Source organism: Arachis ipaensis, chromosome B4, assembly GCF_059453495.1.
Source record: "Arachis ipaensis isolate K30076 ecotype BB chromosome B4, ASM5945349v1, whole genome shotgun sequence".
Classification (NCBI taxonomy): Eukaryota; Viridiplantae; Streptophyta; class Magnoliopsida; order Fabales; family Fabaceae; genus Arachis; species Arachis ipaensis.
In genome coordinates, this window is record NC_142439.1 from 5,737,718 (window position 1) to 5,753,341 (window position 15,624).

General features: G+C 35.8%; 1 protein-coding gene across 1 annotated transcript; it reads left to right on the forward strand.

Annotated features, from left to right (window-relative positions):
* Positions 1-3,004: 3,004 nt before the first annotated feature.
* Positions 3,005-4,270, forward strand: LOC107637530 (putative aspartic proteinase GIP2). The gene has a single exon (XM_016340938.3). It carries the CDS (start codon positions 3,005-3,007, stop codon positions 4,268-4,270), a length of 1,266 nt encoding a protein of 421 aa, XP_016196424.3.
* Positions 4,271-15,624: the final 11,354 nt, after the last annotated feature.

Sequence of the window (15,624 nt, forward strand, 5' to 3'; positions counted from 1 at the left end):
ATCGTTGCTTCTGCTCCTCCTTCTCTCTCGAAGGGTTCGGGCTACTGAAGTCCAGATCCATCGTCATCCAGATTTGTCGGTGGCTTCAAATTTCGACGGCGCTTCTCTCCACATCCTCTCTCTAGCAACGTCGTTCATCCTTTCCAGCCTCTTCTATTATTCCTTTATTAAAAAAAAAAATTAAATCTGTGTATCTTATTTTACAGATATGCAACAAATTGAAATTTTTGTTGATTTTATTAAATTTAATTTAGATTGACATATTGTTACTTTTGTATTTGGTTGAAGATTATACTGGTATTGATGTTGATGATAACTCTAAAAGAAGGAATTGGACAAAAATAATGATGAAAAAGAATGGTGGGAATAAAATTGACATTTTAATAAAATTTTGAGTTATATATTCTATTATGTCTAAGTTATCAAACAAAATAAAAAAATTAAGTATCTTTTTGTATCTATATACTCATGTATATTTATGTCTATATCTTTATTATTTTAAGACACCAACCAAACACAACCTAATACCACCACTTTTTATCAAGGCCTTTTCTTTGCTGCCTCTTCATCAATAATTTAAATGTAAAAAAAATATTTATTTTTTACTTAAATACATATTTTGACCTTAATATTAATATCAATCAATTGTACTACTTCACTACTATACACTTTATCATGGCTACGTTTTCTCTTCATTTTCTTTACATATGCCTGTGCCGATTAATATAAACAGAAATGTCTACCGATTCGATTATTATAAAATCAATGCAATAATCTCAGCAAGTTTAAGTCACATTTACTATGATATAACCCGATCTAATCTGGCTGACTTGGGTTTGACCTGTATTAAATTATTTAAAAAAATATGAGAAGTCAAGGGTCATTAAAAACAACCACTAATATATATATTTGTATATAAATATATATGTGATTTAATTTATTTTTAATATATATTATATTTTAATATATATTTTATGAAAAATGCTATTTGTCTTTTAAATTTTTAGTTTTTAGTTAATTTTTTTATTTAAATAATATTATTTAATTAATTTAAATATCTATTTTTATAAAAAATTACTTGTTTTTTATGAAAAGTTATTTTTTTATTTTTTCTTTTTTTTAAAAGTTGAATAATAGACAATTTTTAAAAAATATCTAATTATACGATTTATTTTATACTAATAACTAATTTTAGTGACTAATTTTAGTGTATTCGTGCATATCATACTCGATTAAATTATTATGGTTCTGCAATCAAACCCATCTATCGTTATATTTATTTATAGGTAATGTTAGATAACCAATAACTTTTTTGAACAACATGAATAACTACTAATCAAATCAAAACACACTACACCTTCAAATTACTCACCTAAATTTTAATATTAAAATAATCATCCACATACCTAATAAAATAAACATCTTGTTCACATTATTTAATATCTATCTATACTTTTCCTTTATTTATTTGTTTTTCTCCTTGTGCGCGTGGTAAAAACATTTTATTGGCGGTAGTGGAGACAGGGGGAGGGCACATCATTTCCCCTGTCCGATATTCAAAAATCAGAACATCAATTAACAAACCGCCGGTGAATTTCATTAATCAAAATTATCGAACCACGTTGTAATTAAGTAGTGTAATATGAATTTAAGTCTTTAGTAAAGTAAGGTTTCTTATAACTGCAATTGAAATGATCAATTATAATCTTTCGCGCATGAATTTAATTGCACTTCTAAATGACCGTAAAGAAAAAACCTTATATACAGTGAAGGCCATTTCAATCTAAACAAATTAAAATAATACTTTTTCATCATGTGCTGAAAATGGTCGAACACATGTATCTGTGACACTATATTATTGATTGAATATGCCTCGTTTATCACGGAATAGTATTATATATAAGCATATCACGAACTTTTTCTTTTTAATATTGTATTACTAGAAGTGAAATCCTTCATCATGAACCAAACTATGTGTTGAGCACAACTATGGCCATTTACAAAACGTCAGTGACGTTTTGTGTTTCTTCAATTAAAATAATATTTTTTATTACAAAACGTCAGCGACGTTTTGTTCTTTCATGATTAAAAAATTTTTTTTATCGCAAAACGTCAACGACGTTTTGTGTTACTACCACAACCGTGTAGAACACCAAAATGATCAAATATTTTTGTATTTCACATTAAAATTATTCATATATAAAAATTTTAGCCGCATATCACAGGAGTTTTTAATTTACTTGATTATGTCTGATATAATGAAGTGCACCGTCATGCTTCTTACACACACACACACGTTATCTTTATTTAATTCGTAAGCAGAAAATTAGGGTGAATAAAAAAGATTTGAATCCTATATGTGCTTCATAGTTTATATATGTTTAAAGCCAAATAAGGCAACGTAAAGTGAACTAGTATTGGATATAGAATATAGTATGGCCAATTATGGATCGGAGCTTCAACATGTGAAGTGTGTGGGGTAACCGCGTATGGCGCATATATATCTCGCCATCATCTTTTGACGAATCAATAATATAAAGTGATACTACAATGAAGATGGCAAAAATATTTTTTCATGAAGATGTTTTGGTTAAAAATGTGGTTTATTTATTTAGCCACACTTTAAACAAAAATAACACTTTTATAAATATCAAAATTTAACCATACAATTCATCATTCAAAGGTCAAAAAGCAATATATTTATATGAAGACAATTATAAAATCTTCATTGTAGTATCTACCATAATATAATGTTCATATTCATCGTTATAATACGGTGGAAACGAGTCAACTTCACGTGAAGTTGATAGTTGAGAGCCTTTACATGAAATTTTAGTCAAATCAATCAAATTATTTAACCGTACCGCTCTTAGTTATCAATTTCACATGAAGTAGAATGGACCTGAATTTCATGATATTTATTATATCCGAGAGCATAACTATATATAAGTGTTAAACTATTCTCTGCCATGCATGCATCCATTCGCCCCAAACAACCTACAATATGGCTTCATCACTACTTCACCATTTCTTGCTCCCCTCTGTACTCCTCCTTTTCTCATCATCACTATGTGCATCTCAATTCCCAAAGAGCGGTTACATAACACTTCCTACAAAGTTGGATCCACTAACACACCAATACTACACTTCCATAGGCATAGGAACACCAAGACACAACATGAACTTGGTCATTGCTCTTGACCAAAATGCCCTTTGGTACGACTGCGACTCTCACTACAACTCATCATCCTACACTCCGGTGAGCTGCGACGATTCCACTTACTGTCCAGGACAAGCTTCAGGATGCTTTAACTGCCATGGCGCTCCACATAAGCCAGGCTGCACCGACAACACCTGCGGTTACTATGCTGCTAACCCTTTCGTTAACGCCACACCCTTTTTCTCCGGTGACTTGGGTAAGGATCTTTTGTACTTGCCTCAGGTTAAGATTCCACGGAGATTCCTCTCCGGCTGCGTCGTATCGGATCTCCGCCCTAACATGCTCCCACTCCTTGGGGGTCTTGTTAAAGGCAGCAAGGGGATGTTAGGGTTTGGAAGAAACTCGAACCTTGCATTGCCAATTCAAATCTCATCAATTTACAATGTTATTCCCAAGTTTGCGATTTGTTTACCGTCTTCGGAGAAATCCATTGGAAATGTCTTCATTGGTGGAACACCCTATGGTCTCAACTCTGTTCCTAACCGCGTTGCTTTTGCTATCCCTGCTGATCCTGATTCTAACGAATACTTCATTAATGTCAACTCCATCAAAATCGATGGCCAAGTTGTCAAAGTTTCCGGCAAGGGTTTCAATGGCACCACCAAATTCAGTACCTTGAGCAATTTCAGTGTGTTGCATGGTTCCATATACAAGCCATTTGTTAAAGATTTCGTGACACATGCAGAAGCAATGAAGATGAAGAGAGTTGAAGCAGTGAAGCCTTTTGGAGCGTGCTTTGATGGAAAAAGCATTGGAAGAAAGAATGGGGTACCGGATGTGCCAGGTGTCAGTCTGGTATTGGATGAGAATCAAGGAGTGAATTATGAGATAAATGGACACAACTCAATGGTTGAAGTGAATAAGGATGTGATGTGTTTGGCATTTGTGGATGGTGGGAAAGAAACTAAGACTGGAATAGTGATTGGAGGGTATCAAATGGAGGATAGGATATTGGAGTTTGATCTCAGCACTTCAATACTCAGATTCAGTAACTCTCTCCTGCTTCATTACAATGCAAGTTGTTCAAATCCATCATCTTTAAATTTTTAATTAATTAACATTGCAACATCTTAATTAATTATTTCCACCTTGTTTTTTTGTCCAGTGTAGAATAATTAAAGGCTCAAATATTAGTCCAGTGTATCTTACCTTGTTATGAATCAATTATATTATCCCTTGATGGTGCGGTTACTATATAAATAGAATAGATCAGATATGTGTGCAAATTTTATCCACTAATATAAAACCAATGCAATAATTTAGTAAGTCTATGTCACGTATACTCACATTTACTAAAAGACAAGTGAGAGATTTTCAACAAAACCATATTATATAGATATAAAAGAATAGTTACTATTCAGTCATGGTACGAAATATATGTATAATGTTTAAGAAAAACTTAATTAGTCTGATAATTGATAAATATATAAATAAATAATAACTAATTTTGTAATGCAATTTTTTTTTCGGTTGAGGGTCGGGATCCTAAGACCCAAAACTAAACAGTAAAAAACTAAAAATAGAAATCAATCGGGGTAATGATGTCTTTCTGATGTCCTCGTCTAAACATTATCTAATACTTGAAGGAGACAAATCAAGAAAGTTTAGCCCAAAGTCACAAAACAAACTCTCCTTGGCCAAATGATCTGCTACTCTGTTATCTTTTTGGTAGGTGTGTTTGAACGTAACATCTCAATCTTGTCTTAGCAGTGTACCAATAAGTCGCACTAATTTTTCTGGATGTTTGTTTCTTTTCAATTCTTGGATGATCACTGTATAAGTTGTTAGGGAGTCTAACTCAACTAGAATCTTCTTCAAGCCAATCGGTAGCCTACTCTAAGGCCATGAAACACTGCCCAGAGCTCCGCTTGAAAGGCTGAGCAACACCCAAGATTGATCATATACCCTGCAATCCAAACTCCCTCTTCGCTTCTAAATAACCCTCCACAACCTGCATATCCTGGATTTCCCGATGAGGCTCCATCTATATTAAGTTTTATCCACCCACTTGGAGAGGTGTCCAAACTATTTGAGCTTCTACTCTCCTTCTTGTGCTCCCTATCATGAAACTGGCTTTGTTGAAAGTTGTGGTCATCTCATGGACATATGAAAGGATATTGAAGGAAGCATTCTGAGGCCTTTTAAATGGTGGGAAAAATATTTCTCTGTTTCTCCATTTCCAAATCATCCAAGTGATTGTCTTGAATATGGTTAACCACTTGATTTGGCTATTTTGTCCAATTTCCGCTTGAGGTAAGAAGACCCGAAACCTGTCCAGATCCTAATCACCATCACTTTTCACATAATTAACTACCCTACAGTTTCTTTTTTCATTGCATAAGGATGCAATTACCCTTTCTTCCAAAAGTGGGCAGTTTCTCATCCACTTATCACCCCAAAAATTTATGCTTTCTCCATTTTCTACGTTGAACGCTATATGCTGTCTAAATTGCTCCCATGACTTAGCCAGATCCTTCCAAAGTAGAGAATCTGTTGCTGTCACAGAAAATTCATTGAGAAGGTTCTTGTCCCTTCTATATTTACTATATAAAACATCAATCCAGAGCTCATCTTGTTCATTAATTAATTTCCAAAAAATCTTGCACATAAGGACTTCATTCATATGGGTGAGTTTGCGAAAGCCTAGGCCTCTTTCATACTTCGGCTTGCACAGAGTGTTCCAACTCACAGCGTGAATTTTGCGAGCATTTTGATCCTCTCCTCAAATAAATTTTCGTTAAAGCTTTTTAACCTCATATATGATCCCTTTAGGTATTCTTGAGTGCATCATGTCGAAATTGAGTATTAGAACCAACACCGTTTGCGCTAAAGTTAACCTGCCTGTGAAGGATAGACAACTAACTTTCCATCCCCCTAACTTGTTGTTGACTCTATCTAGGACATGCTTATGATTATCTTTGGCTCTTCCCATCTAAGTATCTTCCAATATATTTGACTTTTTTGTAGCCACTTATGTCACACAATCTGCTTCTCATTTTTTATTTTTCTTGGTCAGTATTTGCTTCTCATGTTATTTTCCATCTTATTAGAAAAAAAGATGGAAGTCTTATTGGCATTTACTTTGAGCCCTGATGTTTTACCAAAAAGCCTAAGAGTGTCCAAAATCATATGCATTTGAGCACTGTTTTCGCTTCCGCAAAGAAAAGAAGATCATCCAAAAAAAAAAGATATGAGATATAAACAAGGGGATAGATATGCACATTACTTTCTACATCTTTTTTTGGACCTTGAAAGTTTAGTTGTTGGGCCTATTGCTTATTTGGGAAGATCGTTTATTTTGTGCTTGTAGTACACGAAGGATTAATTATTGGTTTTCAATCTGATGGATATCGTGGTGGAAAAAAAATGATAGCAATTATGCAAGTAGAAAAAGAGAGACAGGGATTATTTATTTGTTTATTTCGGCTTCAAGTTATGATATAGTCCTTTCATATAAGTTGTTCTACTTGTTGAGCTGTCTCATGGGGACACACACAACTTTTATGGATATCCAAATTCCGATAAGGATGTCACATGTGCAATTCAATCCTTGCGATACGTATAATAATATGATTATAAATATAAATATATTTTGACTATGACTAAAAATAAATTGCAATTACATAAAGTGATATTATCAAGTGATAACTATTAGTTACGTGTTCATTATTTTCGGTAACTTTTTTTTTTGTGACTTAAAAGAAAATAAACAAAAACTAAGAAAGAAAAAAAAAAATAAGAAACTGTTTAAGAAAGGCAGTCCTGCTGAATACTACTCTCAAACTCTTTTCAAGGCAATGGAAGCTCCACTTGGGGAGAAATAGTCCTCATTGCAGTCTTTGCCATGATGTCTGCTACTGTATTTGCATCTCTCAAGATCAACCGAAGATCAGCACGCCATTTCCAAGACATGATATCTCGGATTTTTAACACCAAAGGATCAATAAACCCAGAGCAATCTTGTAAATTATTGACAATAGTAAAAGCCTCCACACAGTCTGTCTCACATATAATGTCTCTTTGTCCCGAGTCCCATGCTAAAAGAAAGCCTCTCCAAATAGCAAACAACTCTCCTTGCAAAATGCTACGACTCTCAATTGTTCCCAGACAGCCTCGTTGCCACCTTCCCTTCCAATCTCTGCTAACACAAGCAAAACCAACTCGAGCACCACTGCCAGGATAGCTAGCATCACAATTAATCTTAAAGGTACCCACTGAAGGGGGAATCCAAGAGCCACTAATGGTTGAGGGGATAGATAGTCGTTGCAACTCAAAAATATTTCGGAGCTCCTTTTCTAAGGACAAAGCCATACCAATCACCTTGTCTATGGTCCAATGCTCGTGAGGATGAAAGATCTCGTTATTTCTCGAACACCAAATCCACCAGAGACCAGAAAAGAATCTAAAGGGGCGCTGTTTGCTATTATGTAAGAACCAACTCATCAAATCCACTGGTTGATCGGAGATCCCTAAAGCTTGCCAAACAAGTTGGGCTTTTGGACAATCCCGAATACAATGTAAAACCGACTCCTGACTTGAGAAACATCATGGACAGCTATCCGTGTGCGAAATGCCCCTTCTAAAACGAAATGCAGCAGTAGGAAGAGCCTCCCGAAGACATAGCCAGGCCAAAAATTTGTGCTTTTCCGGAACATGTTGACGCCAAAGCCAAAGCCAATTACCCCTATCCTCCCAACTAAACATCTTCTTACTGAGCCATAAATAACCACTATGAGCATCATAAACCTTTGAGGCCGCACCAGTCCAACCCCAACCGACCTCTGAACCAGCTTGAACATCTGGGTTGTAAGAGTTAATGTTGCTCTGCAGAGACGGATTCAGAGGAGAATAGATATTCTCAAGGTTCCACTGTCCAGATGACCAAAGGTCCAAGATCCTGAGATCCGAATCAGAAATGTGAACATAATCCATCTCCTGACACAGTCGCCCCTCTCTTCTCCATTTAGAAAACCAAAAGTTCTGTTCCAAATCCCCAATGCACCAACTAAAACCTTCCTTTAGGATATCCCAAGCTCGACATATACTCTTCCAAACATAAGATCCCCTTCCTCGAGACTGACTAAAACAATCATCCTTAGAAGAATGGTATTTTTCCGTCAACAGTTGAACCCATAGCTTGTTGGGATGGTGAAAAAGTTGCCAAACTAGTTTTCCAAGAAGAGCAATATTGGCACAAAAAGGATCTCTAATTCCTAGACCTCCAAACTTCTTAGGAGTGACCAACACTTTCCAGTTAACTAGATTCAGGCCTCTACCATCAGCTTGACCCTTCCATAGAAAGTTTCGCATCATGGATTCTATCTTATTAGTTACCCCTTTAGGGAAGAGAGATACTTGCATGCGATAAGTAGGAATCGCAGTCACTACCGAGTTGAGCAAACAGAGTCTTCCTGCCTTATTAAGCAATCTTCCTTTCCAGCTAGCTAGCCTTCCCCGAATCTTGTCCAAAACATCGTTGAAAGTTGCGCGTGTCACCTAAGAGTGATTAAGGTTCACCCCTAAATACTTGCCCAAGTTCTGAACGAATCTGATGGAGGAGACTCCAGTGAAAATCTCTTTTCTTGTCGCTGAAACATTCCTGGAGCATAGCGCTTTAGATTTTTCCACATTAACCTTCATCCCAGAGGCTCTGCAGAAATTTTCCAAAGCTACCATTACAGTTTGAACTTGCTGTTTTTCAGCTTTACAGAAAAGAAGCAAATCATCGGCAAACATCAAATGAGAAATTCTTGGACCCCCTCTAGAAACCGCAACTGGCTTCCACAAGCCCTTATCAACTTGCTGATTAATAGAACAGGACAATCTCTCCATACACAACACAAACAGATACGGTGATATAGGATCTCCTTGCCTAAGACCCCTGCTCGGAGTAAAGCTATTTAATCTATCCCCATTCCAGAGGATAGACAGTGAGGAAGCAGTGACACAACGCATAATCAGATTGACTATCGGAGGAGGAAAGCCAAAACTCACCAGGGTTTGTTTCAGAAATCCCCAATCCACTCTATCGTACGCTTTCTCCAAATCAATCTTAAAGGCCAGGGTGCCTTTCTTTGACTTTGTCTTCTTCATGAAATGGAGAACCTCTTGTGCTACAATGATGTTGTCAGGGGTTCCTCTCCCCGGGATAAACCCTCCTTGAAGGGGCCCAATAATCTCTTTGAGATGGGGACGAAGTCTATTGACCAGGACCTTCGTTATAACTTTGTAAACCACATTACAGAGACTAATTGGTCGGAAATCCTTCATGGAAATCGAGTTTTCTACCTTCGGAATAAGAACCACAAGAGTTTCCATCATCCTTGGATCCATATCCAAACCAGAGAACGCATGACGAACCATAGTCCAAACATCAAAACCAACAATCTTCCAGTATTCTTTAAAGAAGAAAGCCTGAAACCCATCAGGGCCCGGTGCCTTAAAAGAATGCATACTGAAAATAGCCGACTTAACTTCTTCCAGAGTAACTGGCGCTGTGAGGCTACAACAGGCTTCATCATTCAGGGAAGGCAGCGGCACATCACCAAGACAACCTAAGTCTACATCCTCCGACTGGCAGAATAGGCGTTTATAGAAGGATTCAGCTTCCCTTCTAAGGACATCCGGGTCCGTTTCCCACACCCCGTCTTGAAGAAAGAGACCATGAATCTTATTATGCTTTCTCCGCACAAGAGTCTGGACATGAAAGAACTTGGTATTTCTATCCCCAAATTTTACCCACTGCTCTCTGGATTTTTGAAACCATAGAAGTTCCTCCTGCACAAGCGTGTTATTAAATTCCTCAATCAGCTGTTTTTCTTTTTGCCGCATAGACAAATCTTCCATTACTTCAAGTCGCTTCTGAAGAAAATTAATCTGTCTCTCCAATTTGCATTTTCTAACGAAAATATTGCCGAACACTTTAGAATTAAACTCCAAAGAGTTCTTCTGCACTTCTGAAAGCTTGCCATGCATCTCTCTGTAGCCAGCCTGCCATGACTGGTTCACAATATTTCTGTACCCCGGATGAGTTGCCCAAGCTGCAATAAACCGAAAAGGTCTATTCTTTTTCGGTTGGGGACGACCTGTACAGCGTACTAGGATAGGACAATGATCAGATTGAAGCCTATTTAAAATTTCTGCGTAAGCCTCTGGAAAGAGAGATAGTCAGCCACTATTGATACAAACCCGGTCAAGTTTTTTCGCCACCTCAACACCATTTTTAACCCTTCTGTACCAAGAAAATTGTCTTCCAATAGTCTTCAAGTCAAACAGATTACTATCCCCTAGAGAGGCAGCAAGCCGATCTGCATGATGACTCGAGAAGAGGCAACCCTTAGATTCATGAGAGAATAGTACTTCATTAAAATCACCAAGAACAATCCATGGCCCGCAGAAAGACGAAGACTGAGTAACAAGATAATCCCATAGCAAAACTCTGGTATTAAATTGAGGACTACCATAGATACCACTGCACCTCCAAATCACATTATTTACCTGAACCTCAACTGTAACACATTGATCGAAAGCATCAACCCATTTACAGTGAACACCCTGTATTGCAGAAAGTAACCAAATACCCCCCTTGTGTCCTGACGCCTCCACTATACCAATAGGGTGATAACCAAGTCTTTCCCAGAACATTTTCAAGTGTTGAAAAGGACAGTGAGTTTCAACCACAATAAAAATTACAGGTTTAAATTTTCTAACCAGCTCTTTACAATTCACCCGGGCTAACTTATTAGAAGCACCCCTAATATTCCAAGCTATTATATTTAAACTATCCATAATATGAAATATAAAAATATAAAACAAGGAAATCAAAGTGCTTCACCAACCTCAAACCGAGGCTTGCCCAGCGGAAGTGACTCCCGTGACCTTCAGGTTTGCCAGATCTCCCTGGAATATCTCCTTAATCCCGCCTACCGACGCAGTAACAGCCGGCAATGCGCCTTCCTTCTCCAATGGAACCGCCACGGTAACACCCTCCTTCACGGTTGCAGGAAGACATGACGATGCTTCCACCACCGTGCCTCCATTCTTCTCAACTGGCGAGCTCTGTAGGGACCCTGGCCTTGGTCTTTTCCGGAGAGAGGACCCGTAAGGCACTGGGGTGTATCGGGTTGAGGAGATCGACGTCTCACCAACACGAGAAGCGCTGTGTCCGACCTTGACTCGTGACCCGACCCTAGCACGATAGGAGCTTGATCCATTCGTGTGAGAGAAGTGAATGGTGGGCCTGATTACTCTACCCGAATCGATTCTGGATTGAATGCCTCTTTGGACCTTGTTAGATTGCTTCTGACCCAGCTTGGTTTTACCTTTCCTCACAACTTGCTCCCAGCCTGGTTCATCATGCATGCAAGCCTCCTCAACATTATTTCCTTCCAAATTACTAGCCTCCAAATCTTCTTGCAAATTCGATGCAGGATTCTCGCCAATAACGCCACCTACCACATTAGGTTCTACTTCATTTGAATTGTGAATTTTGGTCTCAGGATGTGGCACTGCCTTTGTACCATCCCGTGGTTTGGTGGCATCGGAATCAACACTCTTTCCTTCCCTAGAGTCTCTACCCAAGCACTGTGCCATATCGTGACCATAACGTGCACAAGAGTTACAAATTAAATTTAAACTTTCATACTCCACTACATGAGTTACGCCTTCCACAATGATATGCTTGATCACTGGCAGTCCTAAATTTATTTGAACACATACTCGGGCATATCGTCCTCTCTCAGCCAATTTAGTGGCTAAGTCCACTTTGATGGGAACTCCTATTGCAGAAGCAATACGCATCATGGCCTGTTCCTGATAGCACCAGATTGGGAGCCCCGAAATCCGAACCCATACAAGCGTAGACCCGAAGGATTGCTCACATGGCCGAAAATCTATATCCCACGGTTTTACAGCAACATAGTGCCCCTCAATCAACCACGGGCCACCAAGCATGACCTTCTCACGATCTTCACATGCATCGAATTTTACCATGAAGTACCCAAACCCCACATCAAGCAGATCAAAGCCACCTTTGATGCGCCAAACCATCCGAAGCTTGTGTGAAAGAGCTGTGTAACTATAATTTTTATCAAGAACCTTAATCACTAAAGCTTCTCGATAAGGCTCTGCCAAACAAAGCTTGGCTTCTTCAGTGAAGTTTACACATGGAGGTTGGGAATCGCCCTGCTTGCCTACCACCGTGGCTATACTATCCCCAGATAGAGATCCTGCAAGTGCAAACGCCTTCGATTTCTCTGGACCAATGACTTTATCTCTAAAAGAGATCTTTGTAGGATTTGAAAAACCCCCTCATGAAAAACCCTCCTTGACACCGGATGCACCCCCACCCACACTCTCCCCCTTATCTCTTCCGACGGCATGGCCGCCATCCTCACTGTGTTTCGCCCTCAAACACTCGTTCCCGCTCTCTCCTTCTCTCATTCTCTCTGAGTACGGAGTACGTACTCTTTCAGTAACTTTTGTAATGAGATAGATATTGCTCAGGTAAATATTGCAATTTTTGGCCCACGTTATAAATAATTACTAGTAACTTCTATAAAAAAAATAGTATTACAATAATAGTATGAGAAAGGTGTTCGATTTTCAATGGATTGAAAAAAGGAAATCTGTATCAGTAGATATCCATAAAGATTATTCGTAACAGAAGGTTAATGAGACTCGCAAAATTTGTACAGGATCAGAAATCTGTTTCAGCAAATAAATAGGGGGTGGGGTAGAGATTGAGGTACTTATCTCCTACGAAATTTTTACAAAAAAAAAAATTACTTAATTTGTTTTATATATATGTTATTAAATAACTATTTTATTTTATTTTAATTTATATATTAAAAATTTTATATATATTATTATGTTAAATTTATGTTTAATTTGATATATTTAATTGAATTATATTAAATTTTATTATAATTACGTTAAGTTTTTTAAAAATTTAAAATTTAATATCCGTGAATATTTATGAGTAACCACCTCCTTTACATAAAAAAAAAAACAAAAATCTGTAACAAAAATAAAAAAAAACAAAAGATATTTTACTAAACAAAAATGGAGGACAGAAGAAAAATCCCCATCTCCATAAAAATTCATTGTCATCTCTAGTTCTCATAGTCTCATCCTCAAATTCAATATTAATAGGAGTAATTCACCTGAGAGATAAGAAGGGAAAATGGTGTAAAATAAGAAGCAAATAATTGTATGCAGATTGTGCTCTAGTCTTGATGCATAGTCTCCTTGTCTAGTTTTTCAATTTTTTTTTTTAATTTGGATACTCTAAATTTTAAATTTTTATTTTAGAAAGTAAAATGTGATTTTCTATCTTTAAATAATTTTTCTCTTATATTTATTTTTGATCTCACTTATAAAATAAATAATAAAAAATCATACTTTATTCTCTAAAATAATCCAAATCCTTCTTTCTTAGTAAACAAAGCCCCATTAAGATTTTGGAACCCGTTGCTACTATATTTGTTATACAAAGAATGATTTTTTTTTTTTTGTGACTATACAAAGAATGATTTAATTTAAAATGCTGCTTTTTTTTATAGTATCTTTAAATTTAATAGATTAATGACTAATTTATTGTAAATTAAAATTTTATTTAAAATTTTGTTATAACTAGTAAATATGAAATTCAAACTCCAAGTGGTATTTAAAATTTTGTTATAACTAGTAGCTTTTTTTAATTTTTGACTTATGAAAAGTAGTAGTATTAATGTCGGGTGCAATTTTCAAAACCAAATTGTAACTTTTTAAGAAACTATTTTGGAGCTTATAGAGAAGTTAAAAAAAATGACTTCTCTCATAATACTTCTACTTTTTATTACATTTCTTTAAAATAAGCACTTTTAGAGTTAAAAATCCAAACACAAAATAACTTATTTATAAGTTACTTTTAACAGAGTCATTTATTGTTTAAGTTATTTTATCAAAAGAAACTTAATTAAGTTAATTATCCAAACTGAGCCTAAGACTTTAATTTAGTAATAGTTATTAGTTATACTGTTTTTTTGGCGGATCTTTCGTAACAAAAAAGTAAGTGTAAATTTTTTTTTCACAAATCATTAATTAGTTATAGAGGAGTAATATAGATTCCTTTTATTATTTGATATAAATACTGAAAATAATATTGAGGATAATTTTTAATTTATTTTATATTAAATATTAATTTTTGTTATTTTATTTTTTTATCGTTCCACTTTATTACGTTGAAGTCGCTTGAAAAAAAAGTTACACCGTTTTGTTGTTTTCAAATGTTCAATAGAACAATGCGGTTCTTAATTATTAATTAAGATTACAGTGATGAGAAAGGAATATACCAATAGTCAATAATTAAAAGGAAGCAGAATATTCGAAACGAAAAATAGTAAGGAAAAAAACAGAGAGATTTTATTTACAAGGTGCCACAATTTGGAAGGTATCAATGAATCTGGCCCTTCAACCACTACAATGGGTTGATGTGAGATATTTTTCTTTTCGTTAATGCAAGAACGAGGGGAAGGGAAAACGTGTTCCCATCTTGTCATTTTTTTTATTTTTAATATTAGATTAACAATGATATTTTTTTTAAGTGTGATCTATTGTGATATTTTTTTAAAATGTGAGATGATTTAATGTATGGAATATAAATTGGATCGTCTGATTTTTAAAAGATACAAAAATCGGACCATTCGATTTTTAGATACACAAATCGGACCGTCCGATTTCTGTACTCGGACCGTCCGATTTGTGCACTCCAAACTTTTAAAATTTTTTAAACACAAATAGAAAGATCATAATTTTAAAAAACACCAAAAGTTACCACGTTAAGGTATAATACTCATTCTACTCTTCCGTATCCAAATTTTTTAACCCCATCTTGTGACGCTAATTTTCCATGAATTAATTGGGCAGGTACAAAATTTGGTACTATTTAGGCCAGAATTTATAGATGCTAAATCAAGGAAGAGAATAAGAGTTTTCCAAATACCAAATAGTGCTTTGCCATTTACATTGTTGCCATGCCTACATCCTTATAATATTTCCGCAAACTACACTTAACAAAAATTCTTATATTTTATATTTATTTTAACATTTAATAAAAATAATAATAAACTAACAAAAACTTACAAGCTTTAAATATATAAATAAATGGTGTATATAACTTATCAATCATTCTTTTTTTATTGTTTTCTGTTATCAAATCAAACCATTAATTAATTTATCATCATAATTTTTGTGCTCTCGTCGTGGTGGGTACGTACAAAAATAAGGTTTATGAATGTGACCTACCAACCAATGATACAGTCACACTCACATGTCATCCTACTCAGAGAAAGAGAAAGAGAAAGGATAAGCACTAAGCATCACAGAGTGTTATCTACTCAGCAATCCAAACCCCAAAACAACCC